The sequence below is a fragment of the Cornus florida genome, unplaced genomic scaffold (genome assembly GCF_030987335.1).
Source record: "Cornus florida cultivar Cherokee Brave unplaced genomic scaffold, ASM3098733v1 CherokeeBrave_3.0.0_Hap2_Chr10, whole genome shotgun sequence".
Lineage (NCBI taxonomy): Eukaryota > Viridiplantae > Streptophyta > Magnoliopsida > Cornales > Cornaceae > Cornus > Cornus florida.
Window position 1 is genome coordinate 92,576,692 of NW_026775580.1, and position 26,995 is coordinate 92,603,686.

General features: G+C 39.0%; 1 protein-coding gene across 4 annotated transcripts; it reads right to left on the bottom strand.

Annotated features, from left to right (window-relative positions):
- LOC132280233 (uncharacterized) lies at positions 1 to 25,824 on the bottom strand. Of its 4 annotated transcripts, none has more exons than XM_059782413.1 (3): positions 24,789 to 25,824; positions 2,285 to 2,424; positions 1 to 543 (listed from the first exon to the last, which is right to left on the bottom strand). In XM_059782413.1, the coding sequence occupies exons 1-2, from the start codon at positions 25,464 to 25,466 to the stop codon at positions 2,287 to 2,289; spliced, it is 816 nt and encodes a 271-aa protein (XP_059638396.1). In that variant the 5' UTR covers positions 25,467 to 25,824; the 3' UTR covers positions 1 to 543; positions 2,285 to 2,286. The 4 variants fall into 4 exon arrangements, with proteins under 4 accessions (XP_059638396.1, XP_059638397.1, XP_059638395.1 ...); XM_059782414.1 differs by lacking the exons at positions 2,285 to 2,424; positions 24,789 to 25,824 and adding exons at positions 1,279 to 1,506; positions 1,594 to 2,271; XM_059782412.1 differs by lacking the exons at positions 2,285 to 2,424; positions 24,789 to 25,824 and adding exons at positions 1,284 to 1,506; positions 1,594 to 2,263.
- Between the last annotated feature and the right edge of the window lie 1,171 nt (positions 25,825 to 26,995).

Below are 26,995 nucleotides of genomic sequence, written 5' to 3' on the forward strand. Positions count from 1 at the left end.
GACATCCAAACATATATAATCATTTCATTCGATGATGATAAGATACAAACAAATAATTAGCCGATTATTCATGCTGGATGCACCTAATATGATAAATTTACATTGGGACGTTCCACATTTAAGTTTTATGGAACGAGAATTATTACTTTCAAAATGGATACAGAACTGATGCTAATTGCTAATAATGAAATAAAGACAACCTCGTTGTTTGTGGATACCAGTAATAAAAATTGGAGAAAACATTCCTAAAGTTTTGGAAACCCAACCGACTTTTCAAGAAACTTTGAGGAGACCACTTTTTGTCACTGCATTTTTAAAATATTACATACTTGAAAGTGATCATGATTGTCAGGATCCAACTCTTAAAAACGTTTGTACTATTGGCCCAATTCTTGCAATCCTCGTCATGGTCAAGAGCGTCACATTCCAGTTTTCCAAATAATTAAGAAGGCATTTTGTAGGGCTAAAATCTTTTTTGCAATATGATTTCCAGCACGATACATACCAGTCCACTGACAGCAAATACCATGGTGCCCCTAAAACCTGGAAGAACAAAATTGAATCATCAATTCCAACACAATTACGCAACTCTTGAGAGAGAGGGAAAAAAAAAATTGAGAAAAGGAATATTAAAGTGATAAAAATGAGCACAAATGGCATAACACTGGTAGAAGTTTTAAACTAAATTGGTTAAAAGCATAAAGTGACAAATAAATAACATAAATTGATTTAATTTAAAGTTACATAGTAAGCAAACATGTACAATATCAGATTATATGCATCCCTTGCTAAAAACTGGTTTTGTGACGACACCAGTTGCTTTAATAAGTAGTGAACTTAATAGGAAAATCAAATATAGTGCGGGCACAAACTGGAGTAGAACAATCAGTGAAAGGGCATTGTTATTGTGATCAGCTCATAAGCTACTCGCTGCTAGCATAATGAACCAGATAACAATCTGCAGAAAATATATTCAGCTAACAATTCTTTTCTCCTAGATAACTTTATACGGAGTAATTTACTAGAATAAAGGTAAAGAAAATTGTATTAGTAAAAATAGGCTTATAGGAGCAGAAATAAGTGTGATTGTCATGATGGAGTCTAGAATATATAGAAAACACAAACTTACTAGGATTACTTTAATACTGATGAAATAGAGAAATTTAAATTTCCCCTTATTATTTATTTTTGTTTTTAATGCCGGGTGAGCAACACAAGATCACAGTAATTACTTTCTCATTTCAGGAATTTAAAATACTATAAGAAAAGTAAAAGTACCAGACTTCAAATTCCTCATCAGACGATTCTTTCGGGATGATCTCATATCGTGGAATATTCAATCGATCATGCCTGACTTCTGTTTCAAAACCTCTATCGCCTATGGGAAAACTCTGTCCCACGGTCAGATGCGAAGCTATATACGCAACTCTATTAGCTACCGTGTTTCCTTGAGAATATTGAAATGATATTTCATATTTATCAAATTCTAACGAACCAAAAATTTTGCTGCATCACAATAGTTTTATATCAATATAATTGGAAACTTGAATATAAATTTTAAGAATAAACTCGAACTTTATACAAAAAACTTACTGATAAAGTCCAAGACATTCAATTGGTATATCGTTCTCACGATTTAGCACCTTGACAATTTTTTTATGGTTAACCTCCAATAATATATCCTTTGCTTCCAATCTCCTTTTAAGAATTTCATCTATCCCATGAAGCACTCCAAGTAATAATACTTCATCTCTAGATGTTGCATCAGGAAATGGCTTATAGAAAATTTCCAAAATCCTTCCCCTACAATCTCTTAATACTTCTCCACAACAAGCTTCCTTGGTCCCACCAAGATTTTTCTTAAAAAACACAGAAACATTTAACTTGTACTGTCCATCGAATGGTGCTCTCCAAGAACAGAGTACTGAGTATTTTAATAGTGTCATTGGAGAACTCTCCAAAACATAAATTTGCTGCTTAAACAGGTAATTATAAATCCTTTTTTTGTACTTTTTAGGAATCCAGAGTACCAACCACATGAAGTCATTTATCGAGATATATCTGGTCTTGGAAACCCCAGCCACATGCCAATCAGTGTTGCCCTTTTTGAACAACCCATAATTTTCTAATATAATGTTGTGCTTCTGTTCGAAAAAAAGTTGTTGGGGTCCACAAAAAACATGTTGTTTAAAGATCAAACAATATAATTGTTAAAAAAAATCTGAATTAGATAAAAAATAAAATTAAAAATTAAAAATTAAAGTTATGTATATATTGAACTTACGACTAAATTGGGGATGCAATTGTGGATGCTTTTAAAATTTCCTTCGTTGATAAAAGATACAGAACTTGCAATAAAATTGTCAATGTTTGGAAAATTTCCTTCCTTGATGTAAATGGCACGCACCATTCGATGAAGGATTCCTAAGGAGGCAAAATATAAAAACAGCATTAAAGGCAAAAATATAGTAACAAATAACAACGAAAAGATAAACATTTTAATCACATGAAGCCAGAATCTTTCTTGATTGTTTTTAAGAATCAGGTACAAAAATAGAAATGACAATCCTGGAAGTAAATTCACGAATTAGACGTGTACGTACGATGCTTTGGGAAATGCTCCCGCTTGAAATTGAAGTTTGAAAGATACGGTTTTCACTATTAACCCAAATGAAACGATTTTATATGTTTAGCCCTTTAATTCATTTATTTATTTATCTATTTTATGTTTCCTGATAACCCAATTATTTTTATTTACATTTCAATTTTAATTCTATATTTTTCTCAAGCACTACATTACTATTAGCAACCGGTGGTCTGAACAAAAAAAAAAAGTTGAGACTACATTACTTCAACTGATGTTGAACAATGTAGACTTGTTAAATTTCCCCCCTCATCTTCAAAGGGTTCACATCAAATACACCATGCCAGAAATAATTAAGAAAATAAATAGGAGTGAGGTAAATAAAAAAATTGCTAAGCATATTATTTCGAATGATATTCAATTCAATGTGGTTCAGACTCGATCTTTTATTGATTTCGTGAAGAGTGTATCTGTATTTGAGTCCTAGAATTTACGTTGTATGACTCAATCATACAAATTACCAACTTACTCAACTTTATGCACGAAGCTAATACCAGATTCTACGATGGAAGTTGAGGCATACGGTGTAAATTTGCATAAAATGGGATTTATTTTATTAATTGTAACATTTTCTTTTATTGTCTTTACAAGTATATGATATAGAAGAAAATATATAAGATGTGTATAGCTTAATTTTTTGTCCCGAATTTTCAGCTCATACGTGTTATACATGTATGTATCCGTATTCGTATTTTTCTTTTCCGTTTATTTGGCCGAATTTTGCAATGTATTAAAAATAAAAAATAAAAAAAAATAAAAAATAAAAAAAAAGTCGAATTATACTCATACATTCCCAAATCCTTCTTCTTCTCTTTTTCCTTAGCGTAATTTACTAACTATGATAATAATAAAATTCCCTAGAAGAGGGAAGTTATAGCTAAACACAATGTAAAAATTCAGATTGAATTAGATATTCGAAACATTTCATGCTGTGAACAACATGCTCTCATTACGGGCTTTTGTCTTCATTTTTTAAAACTAGCAATGACAAGCATGGAATTGATGTTCTGGAACGATAGAAATAAAAGACTGCAATTTGACCTTTGCAACTGGGCATTAGTACTCCAAGTCCAAGGCATGGATTAGAAGTAATGAAACAAAATTCCGTTGATAGATGATGTAATGTTACTTATAAAGACTGAGCATCAGCATTTCAAGATATCTTCAGCAATAGAGAGTTGCATTATATTCTTTGCGCGATAGAGAGGGCAAGGATAAGCGTCGACCTGTCTTTAGCGTGATCTAATGTTTGTGACAAGTCTGTATGAAGAGGAGAAGGTTTTTGGAGGTAGTAAGACTACCGCGCATTCTCACTTTCGGGCTATTGTCGTCAAATGGAGGGCACATCAAAGTGGATGTGGGAGTGCCGAGAGAAGGAAAGAGACTTAATAACTGTGCCTTTTTGGTTTTTTCTACACAGAAGTCGCAAGCCTCGAGAAGACAGAAGAGTGGGCTATGAAGTCTTGAATGGTGATGACTGGGGTGTGTGACTTCATTGCCGGGGACCCAATACTTCTATTCAAGCTACATTCTCGCAATGAGGCAAATAAGGTTTTAAAAAAGGGAAAACCATAGTGGGGAGATGCTTTTTTAAATACAGAGTGGGATTCTCTGGCATTATGAGGAAGAGCAAGGAATGGCGAATTCTATTGTATGGTGTGCAGCTCCATCTATGGTGCCATCCACAATTCGTTGCAATTGGGGATCAGTGTGGTGATTTTAAGGGCGTAAAAGCAAATGAAAAGGTAAACATGAAAAGAATAAAATTTTAGGCCTGGACAGAGAGGAGAAACCCGCTTTTGTGATGGCGGGGGACGGGAAGGTGTTTTATCAGGTGGCTGTGTTGGAAGAACCATGTCAGAATTGACTCTGACAGTAGCATCGCTCAGAGATCAACATGAGAAGTTGTTAACTCAAGAGAAGGATTGGTGGTGAGAGAAGGACGAAGCCAAGTGTGCATCGGAAGTATGCCGGAAATTGAAATATGAGAAGTAGAGGTAAAAGGGACAAGAGAGGTTGGGGACAAGGGTCTTTGCAAGCGCCTGAAGCACGTAAAAAGAAGAGGCGAACAAAAGGAGAGGGTCTTCTTAACAACCAAAAAGGGGTGGGAGGCAGCTCGGTTGCAACATGGCATATAGGGGATGGCAATGGGAGAGATGTCACGCGACATGTGCCGCTATTAATGATCCAATCATAAATGCAAGCATTCGGTCTAGGTTTTAAAATTTTGAAAACATAGACCACCACCTCAAACAAGAATGAACCTGCTATTACTGATCCAACCCGAAATAAAAATACTAGGTAGGAGTGACAATAACTGATACGACATGAAATAAATGTGTTTACGTTTGACTAATCGTGCTTGGATTGCAATAGTGTCATCCCATACCATAGTTGTTAAGGGCACACCTAGGCTCTAAAAAAGTCCCAGGCTTGTCGAGGCTCAGCTAGAGAGCCTTGACCTAGTAAAGGCCAAGCCCCTTTAGTCAGGCTCACTGGCATGCACTTTTTAGTATGTCCCAGGCCAAAAAAAAAAGTGTCTTTCAATTTTTGGGTAAATTCCACTTACCTCTCTTGATTCCCCCTGCCGTTGGGACACCTGATAGAGATGAACAGAATATTTTAAGGTAAGTGAAATTTGTTCTCTATTTTTCAATAATTTATTCATATCATTTTTCTTTTATCAAATGACTACTAAATTAGAATGTCACTATGGGCGATTTCACCCCACTAGGGGCGATTTCAAGGCGATCGTGATTTTGTTTTTCAGTTTCGGTTTGCGATGAAATCTTTTTTAGAAATTGCAAGGATTCCAAGAATTTCACTGAGAAGGGATGTGAAGTCAGCAGTTCCACATCGAGGGCCGTCTTTGTACATCGACGAGGAGCCCGTCGGAGGGAGGAAATCAGTTCTCTCACCTTGCTTGGTCGGTCGTTTTGACAAGGAAGTTGGGGGATGTGATCGGGTGGAGGAAGGGGCGGTGTGAGCATGGAATACGTCCTGTGGAGTGGGGGTTACTCCCTTATCCGATTCGTTGCTCCTATTCAGGTTTCCTTCTCAGGCAAAAGCTCAACGTGTGTTGAAGGAAGGCCGGCGTCAATGCGGATCTGCAACCTTGTGGATCGATGTGTGGTCTTTTAGGGTTGGTTGTTGCGGCGTCCTTAGAGACAAAGGTCTCAAACAGATCCGGATGTTTGGACTGCCCCTTCACCTATGGTGTCATGCTTTATTTGTTGAAGTAGGGGAATTGTGCGGCGGATTTATGGGAGTTGTTGCAGATGAAACAAGGGACGCCGAAAGCGTTCGGATTACAGTGAGAATAGGATCGACCTGTCCGCAATTCGTGTTTATTAATGATGACACCTTCAGTTACAAGGTGGCGATCTGGGAAGAAGTCGCGCCGGAGTTGGTTCCCTCGACAGAGAGTCTTGAATGCAGTGACGGGTCTCATCTTATGACTGAGGAAGGATGGAATTCGCTTCTTAACAAAGGGAAAGAAGCGGTGCAACAGGTCCAACAATGGCTGAAAGATAGAGAACTTCAAAAAATTTGTGCGAGGAATCAAGTAGCCGAGACGCGCCGGTTAAGCGCGTTGCAGCTGACAAGAATAAAATTACACGTGGCGCTCGTAGAGGCTCACTTCCAGATTCGTCCCTATCCTTATCTACAAGGGTTGGTGAAGAGGTTGGGTAGGGCCGCACAAATTGGCCTAAGGTTGATTTAGGTTGGAGGGGTTCAGGGCAAGCTAAAGTGTTAAGTTTTGGGTCTGGGAGGAATGGGCTCAAGTTCAAGCCTGACTTTGGGCCTAAGACAGCCCACACTAAAAGACGGGTATTTAGAGGACCCAACTCACTTTCTGTTTCCTTTCTCAACGAACCAGATCCATCTAAAAGACAAGCCCAGGTTCAAGCTCAAATCCAAAACCAAACTCTCTCCTCTTCTTCATTTCAGCGTCGGACTGAGAAAGAAAAGTGGAGACTGCCGGTTGCTTCAGCTAGTCGCCAAGGCACTCGATGGACTCGTACTGAAAAACATAAATGGGTAGCATGCTCTCCTTCTCCTTCTCCTTCTCCTTTTCCAGGTTTGACCTCTGTTTCTCATTCTAAGAGCTCATTTTCTACCCCTACTTGTGAGGTGATGGGAAATGGTGGCGGTGGTGTGGAGTATTGTTTGGATCATAAGAGGGGTTTTTCTGAGGCCATTGTTCCACGGGCTAAAGAGTCATTGTCTTCAATGATCACGTCCGGAAGTGTTAGTTGTTCCAACGGGGTCATAGTATGTGTAGGACGGGACCTTCATTTCAAGCTGACAGATGATTTAGCCATGACTTTACTTAACGAACTTAAGCTCTTTGTTGCTCTAAAAGGCTTAAATGGTTTACCCTCCGTGACTGGGACGAATTACACCCATGATTTGATGACAAATTTTACGGATGACCATGGAACAGAGCTGAATCTGCAATTAAACTTGTATCAGAACAGTGTTGAAAGCAAAGGGGAGGAGTTTGAAGATCAGTTTTCTTCTCAACAGATCTGTCCTCTTGCCTGGGATATTGATCAATCTAACGTGGACATTATGGAACCCTTAGCAACTGTGCACCCTGATTGCCTAGAGACGACAAACGATTTGGGTATGGACTAGGTGTTTGATAATATTGGCGAGGTCAGTGAAGCTTTGGGTGTCTCCTCGGAAGGTGATGATGACCGAACACAATCCATTCTTCATGTTATTGTGGCAGGAAATAACCATACAGAGACCTTTAAAAGCACAAAAGTTGATAAAAATAGGAAACATGCACATCGGAAAGGAGATCAGGAGGTTAAGAACCTTATTTCCAATGTCAATTACGAAGGGAAGGATGGAGTGAATAAAGAAAGGGGAAGGACCAGGAGTGGGAAGCAGGGAGGAAGGGCATTGATTTTTTTTGGTTCTCAATGAAGATACGAATTATTACATGGAACGTCCGTGGATTAAATGATCCGGACAAAAGAAGGGTGGTTAAAGTCACTGTGAGGAAGTGGAATGCCCATGTTATATATTTGCAAGAAACCAAGTTGGCTTCTATTACTGATGATGTGGTTAGAAGCCTTTGGGGAAGTAGGTTCTTGGATTGGGAAGCATTGAACGCCTCCAGCACATCGGGCGGCATTCTTATTATGTGGGATCGCAAATGGATGTCCGGAACGAATTTCTGGAAAGGGCTATTTTCTTCGTCATGAGTGTTTCAGATGGAAGATGATACTTTCAGTTGGGTCTTTTCTGGAGTTTATAGACCCGTTATTGATTGTGAAAGACCTGTTTTTTGGCAAGAACTCGTTGCCTTGGTGCTTAGGCGGGGACCTCAATTCTGTTCGATCTCCATTTGAGAGATCCACAGGGGGGAGGTGGTCTCTGGAGATGACCCAGTTCTCTGACTTTATTGATGGTCAACTTCTTATTGATTTGCCATTGGAAGGGGCAACTTTCACTTGGTCAAGCGGCAAAGACCCAGTTACTCTATCAAGGCTAGATAGATTCCTAAATTTTGGAGATTGGGAGGAGAAGTTCCCGGATGTCACTCAGGCAGCTTTGGTTAGAGTCACGTCTGATCACGAGCCCTTAGTCCTTGATTGTGGAGGTATGACATCTAGACGCACACCATTTCGCTTCGAAAATATGTGGTTGAGAGCTGAGGACTTCCAAGGGAAGGTCCAGTCCTGGTGGGGGGAAGCAACGTTTACAGGCTCTACCAGTTATGTGCTTGCTAAGAAGTTTCAGATTCTCAAATATGAGCTTAAGAAGTGGAACAAAGAGGTGTTTGGGAATCTTGAATGGAAGAAAAATAGAGTCCTGGCTTATATTGCTGAACTTGATCGTCTTGATGAGCTAGGGCAAGGCTCAGAGTCTCTGCGCTCTAGAAGAGCATCTTGTCTGGCGACTTTTGCTGAGATTGCTACTATGGAGGAGATTTCGTGGCGTCATAAATCTCGAGCTCTGTGGCTCAAAGAAGGCGACCGCAATACTAAATTCTTTCACAGGCTTACTAACGCTCATAGAAGATACAATAACATTGGGCACATTCATGTGAATGGTTCAGAATTGTGGAAAGAAGATGAGGTGCATGGGGGAATTGTTTCTTTTTATCAGCAGCTCTATACCGAGACTTTGGGATGGAGACCCAAATTTGACGGTTTGCATTTCGATGCTATTTCTATGCTGGATAGTGATAGGCTTGACGTTCCGTTCTCTGAAGAGGAAGTTCTTAAGGTGTTATCCAATTGTAATGGTGATAAAGCTCTAGGGCCAGACGGATTCACTATGCGGTTTCTTAAGGAGAGTTGAGAGGTGGTGCGCAATGAGGTAATGGACAGTGTTATTAAAGGCACGCCTAGGCACGCGCCTAGGCACTAGGCACCTACAGGCGCACTCATAATAGCCTAGGCGCAGCGACCTTCATTAGGCGCGCGCCTGGGACGCGCTTGATGCTTTTATTTAGGAGCGCCTGGGACGCGCCTGATTACTTATCCATGTGTTATTCAGCTTTTTCCATGTGTTGTTCACTTTTCCATGTGCTGTTCAGCTTTTTCCATGTGCTGTAAATTTGTCTTCTTGTGCAATAAAAGAATAATATAAAGAAAAGAAATGCAATGATCAAATAAAAATGGATACAACATAGAAACGTGAGAGAGTGGAACAAATAAAGAAAGACCAAAAAGAGAAAGAAAGAAAGGGGAGTAGTTTATTGCAATGAACTTTGTCTTCTTGTGCAATAAAAGAATAAAATAAATTTACCATTCCTGCTTTTTTTTTTTTTTCCTTTTTCTTTTTCTGTTCTGTTTTTTTCTTCTTCCTTTGAGATTGTTTAAGATTGTTTGGTTTTATCACTCAAAACTGAAACTAAATACCTTCTATTTGCAGTTTTTCTTAATGGAGCTTTATAGTTTTAATTGGGCTATTTTGCTGGTTGCTTTATTGGTTTAATTGTGATATATTTAGTATTTTTATTACTGGATGTTTATTGTTTAATTGTGTTCTTTTTGCTAAGAATTATTGTTTTAAATTTTTACTTGTGCGCCTCACATCACTCGGGCGTGCACCTCGCCGTGCACCTCGCGCCTAGGCTCCAATGCCTTTAATAACTATGGTAATGGGCACGTTTCAGGATTTTCATTCTCATGGCACATTTGAAAAATCATTGAATGCATCTTTCATTGCTCTTATTCCTAAGAAGGGCGACGCCTCTGACATTAAGGTCTTCCGGCCAATCAGTCTAGTGGGATGTATGTATAAGCTTATTGCCGAGGTCCTTGTTCTTAGAATGCGAAATGTTTTGGATGGAATTATTTCAGAGTCACAAAATGCTTTTGTTGGTGCAGATTTTAGATTTCGTTATTATCGCAGGAGAATGTGTTGACTCTAGGTTGAAGAGTGAAGTTCCTGGTGTCTAATGCAAACTTGATATCGAGAAAGTTTATGATCACGTGACTTGGAAATTTCTTCTTTACTTGCTTCGAAGAATGGGGTTCGGGGATCGATGGATAAAATGGATTGAATATTGCATCTCGTCCGTTATGTTCTCTGTGCTTGTGAACGGCTTTCCTGCTGTTTTTTTCTCGAGTTCGCGTGGTTTGAGACAAGGAGATCCTTTGTCGTCTTTTCTATTACTTATTGTTATGGAGGGATTGAGCAGATTAATGAAAAAAGCAGAGGATCTGGGTTACATAGGGGGATTCACAGTTGGTAGAGATGTTGCTAATCAGATTGAGATATCCCATTAGTTGTTTGCAGATGATACCTTGGTTTTTTGTGATGCTGATGTTTCCCAACTCAGGTATTTGAGGTGCATTCTTACATGCTTCCAAGCGCTGTCTGATCTTAAGATTAATGTTGGAACGAGTGTGCTTGTCCCAGTGGGGGATGTTTTTGATATTTCCACCTTAGCTGCAGTTCTTGGGTGTGGAGTGGGTGCTTTTCCACTCCCTTATCTGGGATTACCTTTGAGAGTATCCTCTAGAAGAGTGGGGACCTGGGATCCGATAATTAACACGTGTGAAAAAAGATTGACGGGATGGAAAAAACAATATCTTTCGAAAGGGAGGAAGGTCACTCTTATTAAGAGCACCCTCTTGTCCCTTCCCACATATTTTTTATCCTTGTTTCAAATCCCGTGCTCTGCTGCTGAACGGATCGAAAAATTCAGAGAGATTTTCTTTGGGGTGGAAAAGGAGAGGAGTTTAAGTATCATCTTGTTAATTGGGAGCAAGTTTGCAAACCTTTGAAGTTTGGCGGTTTAGGCATTCGGAAGTTGGTCTCTTTTAATAGAGCCTTATTGGGGAAGTGGTTATGGAGGTTCGATAAAGAGCGTCATCAACAATGGAGAAGAGTTATCTCGTGTCGTTTTGGGGAGGAGAGTGGAGGTTGGTCCTCTCGTCTTGTATCTATCAATGGAGGCGTTGGCGTTTGGAAGTTCATTTGGAAAGGTTGGGATGTGTTTTCCACCCATATTCAGTTCAAGGTTCGTAATGGTACGAATGTTAGATTTTAGGAAGACTTATGGTGTGGTGATTAGTTGTTGTCACTTTCCTTTCCTCGTCTCTTTTGTATAACCGAGAATAAGCATGCTTACGTAATTGACTGTTATCATCTTGATAACAATGGAGTTATGTGGGATGTGCGTTTTAGGCATTCTTTTCAGGATTGGGAGATAGCAGAAGTATGCGTCTTTTTGAACCTATTGTATAGACAAAAGGATGTTGGCAGAGGTTGTGATGACATTTTGTGAACCCCCTCTCTTCATGGTAGATACGGAGTTCGATCCATGTTTTTGTGTTTGTCTAAATTTATTGGACATAATTTCCCATGGAAGTGTATTTGGCGCTCTAAAGCTCCTCTTAGAGTCGCCTTCTTTGTTTGGACTGCTACCTGGGGAAAAATTCTAACATTGGATAATCTGCACAAGAGAGGTAACACCATTGTTAACTGGTGCTGTCTCTGTAAAACTGATGGTGAGTCCGTGGACTATTTTCCGTGGACTATTTTCTTATGCATTGTCCTGTTGCGTCTGATTGTTGGAATCTCATATTCAGTATTTTTGGAGTTCAATGGGTAATGCCTAAGCATTCTTTTCAATTAATGAATGCTTGGAGAAGATACCCTGCTACTCGTCATGCTCATGATTTTTGGAGGGTCGCCCCACACTGTGTTTGGTGGTGCATTTGGAGGGAGAGAAATAACAGAAATTTTAAAGGAAAGGAATCGTCTTTAGCAAACCTAAAGTCTCATATTCTTCGCTTTCTTTTCTGTTATGTAAGAGGCAGCGCTTGCTCCTCGATTGATGATTTTTTTATTCTCTTGGACTCTATTGGTCCATAGGTTTGACTTCTGTTTTTTCGTTTTTGCGAATTAGGGACGCGTTCCCCTTTTGAACGTTTTTCTAATATATTTTTTACTTATCAAAAAAAAAAAAAAAGAATGTTTGATATCATATCATGATCATATTTTTCAACATTATGAAATATTTGACAAAATCCATAACTTTATAGTTGCATTTAGTGCTTAATTATGAATACTTACGATAATATATGTTTAAAGTAGTGCATAATGAAAATTATAATTATTTCAGATTCATAATCACATTTAATTTGGTTAATACATATGCATATGAAATTATTTATGAGCATTAATTAACCTAATCCTCTCTTAGTTGATATATCAAAATCCCATTTTTAAAGAATTTTTTATTTTTTGGGCACATAGCTCAAATTGTTCTTATTACACATTGATTTTATTGAATTCATCATCAATTGGTGTTGTGCATGTGCAAAAGAGATGAGGAAACGGTGGATCATCTGCTCCTGCATTGCCCTTTGGCTCTGGATTGTTGGGGTTTACTTTTAAGGTTCTTTAGGTCATGCCAAAGTTCCCTAATGCTTTGGTGGAGGCTTGGAGAGGGTGTATAGTGGGGGCCAAGCTCAGGATTATTGGAGGGTTGCGCCCTTATGCGTCTGGTAGTGCTTATGGCTAAAAAGGAATAGAAGATCTTTTGAAGGAAAGAAGACTCCTATAGGGACTCTTAAGTTCTCTATTATTAGCACTCTTTTTTGTTCTCTATTAAATGAGCTCGGGATTATTGGAGGGTTGCACCCTTATGCATCTATGCATCTGGTGGTGCTTATGGCTAGAAAGGAATAGGAGATCTTTTGAACGAAAGGAGACTCCTATAGGGACTCTTTAAGTTCTCTATTATTAGGACTCTTTTTTGTTAGGTTCTAGGGAGAAATTGTAATTCTATAGAGGAAATTGTTGATATTTTGGGCTCTTTGAGTATTTAGAGGCCCCATTTGGTCTTGTGTTTGTTTTGTGGGATGCATCCCCTTTTGGGCGCTTTAATACAATCTTACTTATCAAAAAAATATACATTTATTGAATTCATATGCAAATAGAAAAGATATATGTATGTTGATTTAACTAATTTATTGAAGGGTTAATTTCACAAACAACCCCTTAGGTTTGGCCAAATATCACTCTCAAACATCTTTCAAAAATAACTATCACTTAGGTCTATTTCTATTTTTCCGTTAAAATCACCGTTAATAATATAAAAAAGACAACTATACCCCCTTATTTTTTAATCCTATTTATTCCAAAATATACATTATACCTTCAGTTATATAAATAGAAATAGACCTAGTTTAAAATATATATATATATATATATATATATATATATATATATATATTATAATCGCAAATATATATTGTAGGTGACGACATCTCTGTGCCATCAACGGAGAACGGCTGTAAATTGCAGCGTTGATTTTTTTAACAAACTAACAAATTGGTGACGGTTAGCAGTGATGGGTGGTGGTGGATATTCACGGTCCCGTGGACGGTGGTGGTTTGGTGGGAGGGACGCCGAACCAAAGATTGCTGGTGGAGTCGATGGTCTTGACGCCTTGGATGGGCTTGGAAATTTTGAATTGGGTAGAGCTTTGGCGTGGAGGATCTGTACCACCAACCATCACCGTTCACAGCGGGTGGAGCTCTTTTGCAACGTATTTGCCAAGGTGCCTTCCAGGCCGGCCGGCATGAACTCTCTGCCGCAACCGTACACGGTGTGGCCACCAAGTCCGACGACGTGGATTTTCAGCCACCCTGGGACCTAGTTTCCTGGGTGCCGCTTCATATGGCAGCGTGTTAGCTCCATCTAGGGTCAAGACGAGTTACCTAACTCGGTGGCAACTCAATCTCCTCATCTTGCTCCTCTTCCTCTTGATCCTCAAACTCCATTAACATTTCTTTCACTAATACAACAACTAATTATATATAATCAATATATATATAGCTAACTGTATGACATATATATTGTCAATTTTTGTGTAATTTGATTTGGGGGTGTTACAATAACAGTTAAAAATAATTAAATACAAATTCAATTCAATACAATTAAAAATAAGTTACAGATTTAATAGGAGTTCCAAAATAATTTATACATTATAATAGGAAACTAAAGATGTGAGGACTGTATATAGTATGAACCCATTATTGAAAAAATAATAATAATAATAAAATAAATAAAGAAAGAAAGAGGGTGTTTTAAAATTAATTATGTGTATGTCCATATCTAAAACTAATTATGTATGTATATATATATATATATATATATATAGTATAAACCTATTATGGGTTTAAACAAAATGGGTATCTATAGATATATATGTGTGTGTGTGTGTGTTTAAACAAAATGGGTATGTATATATATGTATGTATATATAGTTTTAGGGATATTTTTGTCTTTTATCATTTTTTAGGCTAAAGAGTTGTTTTGATAAAGTCAAAGGATATTTAAGTCATTTTACATTGTGTCATAACTGTGCAATTAACGATTGGGGCGTGAGTGAAAAACGGAGCAAAAGTTTCCAATATAAGTGATAGTTATTTTCGAAAGATGTTTGAAGGTGATGTTTGGCCAAACCTGAGAGGGTGTCAGTGAAATTAACCCTTTCTTGAATTGATAAGTTGAAAATATTTCTTTCTTTTTTTTTTTCCCCCTAATTGGAACTCACACACACTTGTCTGTTCTGAGACTTGAACCCCTGACCTCCCTTTGAAAAGTAAGAAGCCGATACCGCTAGGCCACTGGTTATTTCTTATTTTAATATTGACAAGTATGTGTTGAATAGTTTAATTAAACTTTATAAACTTATAATGTGTCCCAAAATTCTTAGGGTGTGTAGGGAATCCAACTTTTTATGGTAGTGGGTTTTTAATACTTTCTTATTGCATTGATAATAGTGAATTTCCAAATTTATCATTGTTAAAAGACAAAATAGTACTCCGTAATTAGTGCACTCCTTTAATTAAATCAATGTCAGAAGGATAGTTTGGGAATGTTATAAAAAATAGTACAACCATTTTTGGAATGGGAAATGTATTTTGGGACAATCCAAAATAGAAAAATGGACAAGAATTTTGGGATGGAAGAAGTAACTAATATATATGATGATCAAATACGCACCTTCCTTTGATCAGCCATGCACATATGTTGCACCTTGTGTTTAGGATCCAAAAGACCTTTGGCACCATAGTGCACATTGAACCTTCAACAACTATGACCCGAATTGACATGGTAACTAAATGTGTCATGTTCGTGTTTGACTTGCAAATCCATTTATAACTAACCTGTGTAATTAAACGTGTCGGATAAATATGTTGTGTTCGTGTTAGAAATGACCCATTTAACACAATGTCTCGTGTTCGTGTTAGAAATGGCCCTAATAGTATGGAATACTAATTAAAAATAAAAGTATACATAATCTAGACTACAAAGACGACCAAGAAAAGCGATTAGTTTCTTTAGCAGATTTGTCTATACTATTTATTCTAGTTGTATTTTTCTTTTTTAATAAATAAAATGTATTAGAAAGCATTCAAACGGAGAACGCATCCCAAGAGATAAACAAGGAACCAAACAAAAACCCTACGGAGCCAAAGAACCCAAAAAGTCCACAATCTCATCTAAAGATATACAATTTATTGTAGCATGGCGCTTTCTCGTGCTTTGTGCTTTCTGGGTTTTGTGCTATTACCACGTTCTGGAGGAATGAAGTCCTACTCGACAAGGACATTTAATGTAAGAATTTATAGCACACAAGATTTTATTTCGAGGGAGTGGGAGAAGATGATTCTGACGCTATTTAGGTGGCATTGGCTAGACCAGTCTCAGGTCACATCCCTTTGTTGCGGGACTGTGGTGGATTGTGGCAGAAAAAATAAATAAATAAATAAAAAAACACATTCAGATTTGAAAACATGTGGCCTCAGGCGAAGGCTTCAAGGAGATAGTGAAGCATTGGTAAGAAAGGTATGAAGTAGAAGGTAGATAGAGCTTTTTCCTTGTTAGCAAAGTTCACCTTTTAAAAGAGGATGTTCTTTTTTCTCAAAAGTTCAAGCAAACACACACACCCACTATATATATTATGCCTCTACTGAGACTTGAACACTCAGCTTTCCCCATTCTGGTTTGGGAAGGAGAGCTTATAGCACCTAGGCTAGTGACCATTCGTAAATATAAGATTTTTTAAATGTGCATGTTAAGAAAGGAATAAGGAGGTGTTTGGGAACCCTAATTGGAGGAAGGACAGAATATTGATAGCAATTGTTGTGTTTGATCGTACAGAGGGAGCGGGGGTTTAGACAAGTTAGTGAGGTGCAGGGGAGAGGAATGCAACCATAGTGCTCAGGAAGATTGCTATATTATAAGAGATTTCGTGGCGGCAAAAGTCCAAGGATTTTTTGTAAGGACCCGCCCAAAACCAGTGTAGATATTGGCTATTTTGCACACTCTCCCACATCGCTGGAGGGGAGAAGTTCCTGGCATTTATATGTGTGGATACCCCCTAACCATGTAGATGCGTTTTGAGCAAAATCATGAGCACCAAGAGGAGAGTGTGCAAAGCGGACAATATCTACATGGGTTTTAATTAGGTCATGACAAATGGTATCAGAGCCCATCCCCAGCCGAAAATGGGAGAGCGTGCATAAGCGCACAGGTTGGCCAACAATGACGCTAGGTCCTAAGAGGGAGTGATTGTAACTTCCCACATTGTCGTGGGAGCAGAAGTTGTTGATGCTTATATGTGTGGACGCCCTTAACCATGTAAGCGCATTTTGAGCATCGGAGGACAGTGTGAAAAGTAACAATATCTACACAGGTTTTGGGTGGATTGTGACATTTGTGGCTCAAGGAAGGGGATTGAAACACGAAATATTTCATAGGTTTTTTTTTCCCGCATGGTTAAACAACTGAAATGTATGATGAAATAATTACATATTGGGCAGTACAAGCCCAACTAAGTGGAGCAAAAGAAGCCCAATGAAGGGAAACAAGGGACAAGCCCAATCCGAGGGAGTACCCATATTGGAGAAATCCTAGTGAATGTTCTTATGTGGAGCAAGGAGGATGATGTTAGTACGGAGATTATGTCATTTGAACAGTACTTGCATATGGAGAGCATCAAGCAACAACCACTGCTGGATGGTTTGGAGTTTGATGTGATCTCAGCAGAGGATAGAGAGGAGATACAAAGACCATTCACGGAAAAGGCGATGGTTTGTACCTTGAAGAGTTGTGACAAAGATAAGGCACTGGAAGGTGGTGAGGAAAGAGTTAATGGGGGTGGTCCACTCTTTCCAGGTGGGATGACCGGTATGAGAAATGCATAAACGCCAATTTTCTAACACTTATCCCAAAGAAGGGGGGCGAATGACATCATGGACATTAGACCAATTAGTTCAATTGGTAGTGTTTACAAACTAATAGCTAAAGTCCTACCCTTGAGGTTAAATAAAGCGGTGAATGATGTAATTGGGAGACCCGAAATGATTTTGTTAGAGGGAGGCAAATATTGGATTCTGCTCTAATTGCCAGCATGTGGCTCCATGCTGAGGAGCAACGTGCCCGTGTGATGTGTAAGCGTGATGTAGAGAAGTCTAAAGATGTAGGACTTTCCTGCTTTGTATGCTAAAGAGGATGGGTTTCAAGGAGAGATGGAGGAGGTGGATTTATTTTTGCATCTCTATAGTGAGGTTTTCAATTTTGGTGAATGGGGCCCCATTTGGGTTCTTTGGTAGCTCTAGAGGGTTGAGGTAGGGGGTTCCCCTTGTCCCCTTTGTTGTTTATTAATGTGAGGGAGGCATTCAGTAAGCTGACGAGGAGAGCAGTGGATCTGGGCAATATTAGAGGTTTTAGAGTGGGCAGGGATACGTCTTTGCAGGTGGAGATAATCCCATGTTTTGTTTATTGATGAAATTGTTGTATCTGTGAGGCAGATGAGGCTCAATTCAGGTATCTTCAAGTGCTTTGGTGTGCTTTGTGGTTGTGTCTGGCCTAAAGGTCAATATAGGGAAAAGTGCGTCGGTGCGAAGGTGGGGGAAATGAGACTTTCTAGCTGATATTCTAGGGCGTGCAGTGGGACATTCTGGTCAACGTATTTGGGTTTACCATTGGTAGATCCACTGACAAGGGTGGCTTCGTGGGATCCACTAGTTAGATCGGTTCAAGAGGAAACTTACAAGGTGGAAAAAGCAATATGTATCAAAGGGGGGCGACTTCTACTCTTGAAGAATACCCTTTTGAGTCTTCGAACCTAGTTTCTCTCCCTCTTTTAAACTCCAGCATCGTTGTTCAGAAGATGGAGAGATTCCAAAGGAACTTCTTGCGGGGCAGTAAGGAGGACAAGTTCAAGTATCAACTTTTTAATTGGGAGGAGGCCCATTCAAGTACATGGTCTCGGGATTCAAAGGTTGGACTTGTTCAACAAAACCTTGTTGGGGAAGTTGCTTTGGAGATGCGTGATCAAGTGTTATGGAGGAGGGTCATTAGTTATAATTCAGGAAAGGGAGGGGTGGTTGGTGCTCCTTGGAGGTGCGTGCGCTGGCAGGGGTGGGTGAGGAAGTTATCAGGAAGGGTTGGATGAATTCTCAACACATGTTAGGTTTCGAGTGAATAATGGGAGGAGTATATGGTTTTGGGTAGATGACTGGTGTGGAGAGAGATTATTTTTTTTTTTTGATAAGTAAAACAGAAAGACCAATAAATAAGGTAATCGTGGGTGTCCGGGCCAGCTTGCGCGCACCTCGACTAATCCCATGAGGCCCTAAAGTTAACGATCGGACAAGCCGCAAGCCTCCAATGGCCTTGCGGAGTCTCGAACTAGTGACCATTGGGGAGCAAAACCCAAAGCCTGACTAGCTGAGCTACCCCGCAAGGTTAACTGGTGTGGAGAGAGATTATTACTCGTGGTTTTTCAGAGACTGTTTCGGATTGCAGCACACAGACTTCCTACCATAACCGATTGTTATCGCCTTAAAACAGGAGGCTGATTTGATATATACAATTCATAAGACCATCTCAAGATTGGAAGGTTGAGGACTTTGTTGAGCTATTGGGGCTGTTGTATAATTTGTAGATCGGTGAGGAGGAGAAGGATGAATTTGAGGTCCTCCCTTTTATAAGTGATTAGTGAATGTGGAAGGGCTGCATTTTTTCTTGTAAGGCTATTTGGGCACACAAAAACCCCTTTAGAGGTAGCTGTCTTAGGCAAGGTTGTTAGAATCGGGATTCTACGTACAATCGTTTTGGGCTCCGCAGAATTGGAATCGTAGAATCGGATTGTGAATAGTAAGATTATACCAAACTAATAAAAATACAACTCAAAGTAACTTTCTAAACAAAAACTATCCTTAAACAAATGTCTAAGGAGTATGTTCATAAAAAAATATTCAAACAGATCTTTTAATTTTTAAATTTTAAATTTTCTATTTCCCTTTGTTTTTTTTTTTGGGGAGGTAAGACAAAATTTATATAAATGCAAATATTACATTGGGCTTCAAAAACCTGAAGTTTGCAAAGCCCGTCAGCCCCAACTATACAATAGAACAAAGAAAAAAGAAAAGAACAAGGCACAAGACCAATCTGGTTGGATAAAACCATAGCAACAGATGAGAGAGCAAATTTCCCTGTTCCCCTGTTGCAATTTCCCAAATATCAGTGGCAGCCGGCAGCCCCTCTCGTGTTTCTCAGGTAAGCCCTCTTAATCTCTTGTTCTCTCTCTCTCCTCCTCCTCCTCCGCTTCTTCTTCTTCTTCACCGAAACCCCAGCGACTCTTTTTTTCCTTTTTTTTTTTTCCTCAGGCATCTTATCTCTTCGTCGGAGCTGCTTTGTCGACCGCGAAAGAGAAGGAATTGTGGCACTATGCTAATCGATCTAGGGCTTCTTCTTATTCTGACAACTCTTAAACCCAAAACAAGACCACAAACATGGAGTAATTTAGAATCACTGGGATCGTATAGAATCGTACGATCCCACGATTCTACCCACACTCCCAGCGATTCTACACAAGCAACGATTTTTAGGCGATTCGGATCGATTTGGGCATGTTGGATCGTAAAATCGTGCGATTATACGAGTTAGAAACGCGATTTTAACAACCATGGTCTTAGGGCGGACAACCTTAGAGAGGATTCTGACCATTGATAAACCTCAGGAGAAGGCAGAGTCAGCGTAGCTGATCGTCAATTGGTGTTGTATGTGTAAGATGGATGAGAAGTCGGTGAACAATCTACTCTTGCATTGCCCAGTGACTAGGGACAGATAGGGCTTTATTCTTGCCTGCTTTGGTGTCTCTTTGGTCATGCCTCATTCTACAAACAGCATGCTTACAGCTTGAAGAGAAAGTACAATAGAAGCAAGTTCGAGATGCTTGGAAAATTGCTCCTCTTTGCTCGTGGTCAGGTATTTGGTAGAGAGAGTAATAGGAGATCTCTTGATGGGAAGGAGACTCCTACTTGGGCACTCAAATTCTCTATTCTTTCTATATTCTTATTTTTGTTAGTTGTTATGGTAAACGGTTGAAATTGTAAATTTGTAGAAGATATGATAATTTTAGGGATATTTTGAGGATATAGCATATTGTTTTGGCTGTGAGCTTTCTATTTGGGTTATGCTCCCTTTTCAAGCGCTATTTTATGATATGTTACTTATAAATAATACTCCCTCCGTCCCAATATAAATGTCACTTTTAAAATCAATGGAAGTGTTCTACCAAAGAAAAACAGCCAAGGGAGCACTGTCAGTGTCACTAAGTGGGCTCTCGATTTTTCGCACTTCCTAATTGTTATCCACCATCTCATGAGTTTGTTTTTGAAAACACGAGAGAGAGAGAGAGAGAGAGAAGAAAAGGAGGGGGGGGGGGGGTTTCTGAAGTAATTTGTTAACCTTGCATGAAGATCCTGTATGGAAGTGCCCCTAGCTATTTCTACCAAAAGCTCACTCCGGATGCTTCATATTCCACCTATAACAACAGTATTCATTCTAAGGGATGGAGAATACCAGAAATACACAAGAAAGTGGTCTACATGGCACATAATCTTGTTCAATGGAACTGACAAATTAATTGAATAATTACTATGGGGGTCATAATAAAAGGTTCCTGACAAACAATCTAGCCTGATGCTACAATTCCCCTTCCAGAAATGTTGAGCTTAATTGAAATACTGCAAAAATAAACCACCTATTCTGCTATAATCTCCAATATTTAAAAAGAACATGAAGCAAAAACAGAAGTAAGGTAATTGACATGTAAAAATAGGCAGAGACTACAAATCATAGTTTCCTATTACGCCCATGAATCCCACCGCTGGCAAAATTCCATCTTTTGCGAATCAATGTCTCCCAGAAACTAAAGGCTCCCTCACATGGATTAGTCCTTAGAAGCTTTCAGAAGGAGAGGACTCCTCTATTTAATTTACTCTATATGAACATAGGACCTCACTACAGAAAGAGCCCTCTCTGTCATTGTAACCTTCAATGCCTCTTTCCTTCAGAAAAATGTAAACACAGCATATCATCACCTCTTTACAGGGGCACGCTATAAACCAAGTCTAGTTCAAATGAACAACTTTTCAAATGAGCTTGAGTTTGCAACAATCTCGGAAGGCGATAGAAACGGGCTTGAAATGCCGTTTGGGGAAGATGAGGAGTTGGCGGCTCTAAGAAGCTGTGATGGGGATAAAGCTCCAGGGCCGGAGGGGTTTACTTTAGCTTTCTTTCATCAGAATTAGGAGGTGGTGAAGGCTGAGGTGATGGGGGCATTGGATTCTTTTTTTCTGCATGGTTTTTTTGAGAAGAGCCTCAACACTTCCTTCATCACTCTTATTCCCAAAGAGGGTGGAGCATGTGAGGCGAAGGAGTTAGTGTTGTTGGGGTGGTGTATAAAATTATTGCAAAAGTCTTCAGTTGTGGAGAGTTCTCAAAGGGGTGATTTCAAACTCCCAGAATGCATTTGGTGGAGGGCGTCAAATTCTGGATTCAATTTTGATTGCTAGTGAATGCATTGAGGCTAGGGAGAGAAGTGGTATTCCGGGGGTTGTTTGCAAGCTGGATATCAAAAAGGCTTATGATCATATTTGCTGGAATTTTTTGATGTACCTGAGGGAGAGAATGGGCTTTGGGCAAAAGTGGAGGTCGTGGATTTTTTTCTGTATTTCGACTGCTCGATTCTCTGTTTTAGTGAATGGATCCCCAGCTGGTTTTTTTGCTAGTTCCCTTGGATTGAGGCAGGGGGACCCTCTTTCCCCATTCTTATTTATTATCGTCATGGAGGCCTTTAGCCATCTGATGGGGAGGGCGGGTGATCTTGGGTTCATTCATGGATTCTCGGTGGGTAAAGCTCCAAATCAGTTGGTCATCTCCCACCTGCTTTTTGTGAATGACACCATTGTCTTTTGTGATGCTATCCACCTTCAGTTAAGGTATTTACGGTGCGTACTGGCCTGCTTCCAAGTTGTTTCAGGGTTGAAGATTAACACTGTGAAAAGCGAGATTGTACCAGTTGGAGAGGTGGATGATATTCATGCCTTGGCATACTCTGGGGTGTGGGGTTGGCTCTTTTCCGATCTCCTACTTGGGACTCCCTTTGGGAGCCTCATCAAGGAGAGTTTCTGTGTGGGATCCGATTGTTGAGCGGTTTGGGAAGAGGCTTGCAAGTTGGAAAAAGCAATACTTGTCCAAAGAGGGGAGGGTTACACTTATGAAAAGCACACTTCAAATCTTCAGACCTACTATATGTCGCTATTTCCGATGCCTAAGACAGTTGTTCGAAGACTTGATAATATTCAAAGGAAGTTTCTGTGGGGGGTGTAGGAGGTGAGTTCAAGTACCACTTGGTTAACTGGGAGAGGGTGTGTTCTCCAATTAATAAAGGGGGTTTGGGGATTCGAAGGCTAGATGTGTTTAATAAGGCATTGTTGGGCAAGTGGTTGTGGAGGTTCGGGAGAGAAAGGTTCAAGCTTTGGAGGCGTGTTATAGCTTGTCATTACGGGGAGGGCGATGAAGGGTGGATTTCTAGGGAGGCTAGGAGCCTAGAACCCTAGCAGGTATGGGCTCTTGGAAACTTATCCGTAGAGGTTGGGATGAATTCTCCAAACGTATTCGGTTCAAAGTTAGAAGCGGAAGTAATGTCAAGTTTTGGGAAAACAAATGGTGTGGGGATTCGGATTTAGCCAGTAGATTCTCTCGCATTTATCGGATTGCTATGGCTAGAGATGCGGTGGTCGCTAACTATTATCGACTCGATAATGGGAAGGTGACTTGGGATGTGTAGTTCCGCAGACAGTTTCACGATTGGGAACTTTTGGAGGTTACAGACTTCCTAGCATTCATCTATAAACAGGTGGTGGTTAGGGTGGGAATGGACGAGATGTTGTGGGTGGGTACCCCGAGAGGAGTGTTCGAGGTCAATTCTTTCTACAAATGCATGTTGGAGCGCCCTGGCCCTATGTTTCCTTGGAAAGCCATTTGGAGGACAAAAGCTCCTCTGAAGGTGGCATTATTCTCGTGGACTGTCACTTTGGGAAGTAGCCTTACTATTGATAACCTTAGAGAAAGAAGTCATATTGTGGTTGACATGTGTTACATGTGCAAGAAGATGGGGGAATTTGTCAACCATCTCCTTATTCATTGCTCAGTAGCTAGGGATGTTTGGGCTATGTTTTGGGTTGCGTTTGGTCTTCCATGGGTGTTCCCAAAATCCACGGTCGACTTGTTAAAGACTTAGAAAGGATGGAGAGTGGAAAGTCGAGTCAGAGATGCTTGGAGGGCCACTCCCCTTTGTATTTGGTAAGGTCTGTGGTGCGAAAAAAATAGGAGATTCTTTAAAGGAGAGGAGTCTCCCATTTGGGCTATTAAATACAATATTCTTACTTCTTTATTTTTTTGCGTATATGGGCGGGATTGTAATTCAATGGATAGTCTTTTGAATTTTGTGGATAGCTTAAAGCTATAGAGCCGATTGTGGGTCCGCCGTTGTCTTCTTTGGGATCGCTCCCCTTTTGAGGGCCTTTTATAAAACCTTACTTATCCAAAAAAAGTTCCTTTTGGGATTTGAATATGAAAAAGGAGTTGGAATTGGGATTAGATAGGAATTAAAATGAAATTCCATTTGTATGTTTGGAACAATTGGATTCGAAAGAAAGAAAGAAATTCAGTTTTTAGTTTGGATGTAAGATGGGATTCGAAGTGAAAATATTATTATATATAGATATAAAATTGTAAAATGAGTATATAAAAAAAATGAACTTTAACTTCTCAAAATGTTCTAAACTAGAAATTTGTCTGATTGCTCGTAAATATCTTTAAAATATGTTTTTTAATAATTCTAGAACCAATTTTATAATATAAATAAGAGTAGGCGCAAATTCATTGAGCGTGATATAATAGTTTAGTGTTTAAACTTGAGTGCAGTTGGAAGATGTGATATGGAATGGAATATAGAAATAAAAGAAAAACTACAGGGTAGGAAGACATTAGACATACGGAAAGCACTCAAGAGTCTAGAGATAAATATAAACTAGAGAGTAAGAAGATCTTAGACATTTGTTTCCTGATAGACGGTGTGGGTTTGCATGGATTTGGTGCTTTGGAATTAATTAAAGAAAAATTAGTTCAAAGGATTAAATTTTTCTTCTCCAATCTACCCGGTATTTGAAATCCCATCAATTGTAGTCCCAAATTGATAAAGCAAATTCTTTTATAAAAATAAAAAATAAAAAAACCTATTAGTTACAAGCACAACTTAAATATCCGATTCTACTAAAGTAATACTTACTTTCAAGCTAAACGCAATGTCCTTGAGCTCCGTTACGATATTTCCCATCTTGTAGAGGCTCTGAGGAAGATCGATGTTGCCGAAGTAACTCATTCGGTACTCCTCCACGGACAGAGGATCATCATCCACCTCTTCCAAGGCATTCAGAGAGTTGTCTGCAACCAGCAGTTTCAGCCCTTGCTTCCGGGTCACCGGCATGTCCATCCTCGCATATTTCTCGTCGTCGTTCAACACCTTGCGGGGGAACGTTGACCCGTCTTTCATAAATCGATTGAATGCTCTGTTTTTCTTACCTTCGGCATGAGGAAGTTGTTTTGAACGTAAGTCCGAATCCGAATTATTAGTTGGAATATCTGATTCGGAATTGGAGTTGATGGGAGCGAATGTGCGGAGGGAACAAACAGCCATTCGAGAGAGGAGCTTCGAGTAGATTGTGTTGAGAGCTCTTAATGCCATTGTTGCATCTAGGGTTTTTCGGTGTGAGAGGGAGTAGCTTAATGCCATTGTTGCATCTAGGGTTTTTCGGTGTGAGAGGGAGTAGCTTAATGCCATTGTTGCATCTAGGGCTTTCGGGTGTGAGAGAAAATGGGTATAGAGCTTTTGTTGCAAGTTTTTGGGTGAGAGAGATGGGAAGGGTGTAGGTTTTTCTTTTCCTTTTTTGGTTGGGGTGGGAGGCATACAAAACTCCAACGCGCCTTGTGACTTACAAACGCCGCCCTTCCTTTCTCCTTTTTTTTCCCTATAACTGTGGAACTCGAGCGAGTTGTAAGTATAATAACTTAGCCTAATCTGCGCCGCCCCTTCCCCATTTTTTTCTCGAAAATTGTTAGACCCGGTAGATTTAAATTAGGCTGCAACTCAAGCGAACTGGAGCAACTCAATATATAAAATGTTCAATCGAGTCCAATCCTAACCTTACATTCAATCCGATCTTAAACTTAACTCTATATTCAACCCTAGCTATTAAACCCAAGTTCATCTCTTTTTTTTTTTTTCTTTTTTTTTTTTGAACTCGGGTTTACAATTCGAACTTAAATTTCGGGTTAGAAAGTCAGACTAATTCAAGTTATCCATATGACCAATCTCCACGGTGCAAATTTAATGTGGGCTTGAATTACTTTATGATTAAATTACTCTTAAAAAAAGTTTTAAAAACTTATTGCAAATTTATAAATAAATTACCAACAAACTCTTAGAAAATTAATTCTACTAAATGTTAACATAAAATAAATTACGATTTACCAAATGAAGTTAGAAAGAAAAAAGGTGATCGTAATTTGAATAGTATATATAATGCATTTCAAATAAAAATATATATGGAAAAAAAAATATATAGAATCCGGGTTCAGGTTCGACCCGGGTTTATAGCACCTCAACCCAAACTCAACCCTAATTAAGTTTGGGTTAGAATTTTTCATCCAAAACCCAAACTTAATCATAAAAATGATTGTCTAAGCCCATAAAAAATCAAGTTGGGCTTGGGTGGGTTCGGGTTACGTAACCCAAGTTGCACCTCTAATTTTAATATATAATCCGTAATCTCTTATGTTGCGATTTTAGGGCCAATTTGGCACAATGGAAATGAAAGGAAAAAAATAATAATAATGGTAATAAAGATGATAGATTGTTTCTAGTATGAAATGTTGGAAGGAAAATAAAGGATTCAGTGGAATGCAATAAGGCATGAATAGTAACTTTTGTTATCATTTCAAAATGGGATGAAAGACAAATATTTCTAATGCAACTTTGTTAATATCAAATTTGTCATTATTTTATAAAAAATTAAATCTATAAAAAGGGTATAGTTGTAAATTCAATAAAATGGTTCCTTTCATTTCCTTCCACAAATATGATTGCTATTATGTTGCATTTGTTTTGCAGGAATGGAATGAAATGCAAGTATGTAATGAGCATGGGAATATAATAGAATAGTCATTCTAATTCTATTATTTGGTTGCAAATATGATATGTATATGAATAATCATTCTAGTGTTTGGTTGGACAAATTTAAAATTTAGAATATAATGAATTTGAATTGAATTCTCCAAAATACCCCTCTTAATGACAATTAATTAAGTTAACAAAATAACATTCTTTTATAATTTTTATAAAAGAAATGGTGGTGGTGTTGGATGGCGATGAAGATGATAGTGGAGGTGGAAAATATACAGTAGTGGTATAGGTGGTGGTTTGGAAGGCGGCGGGTG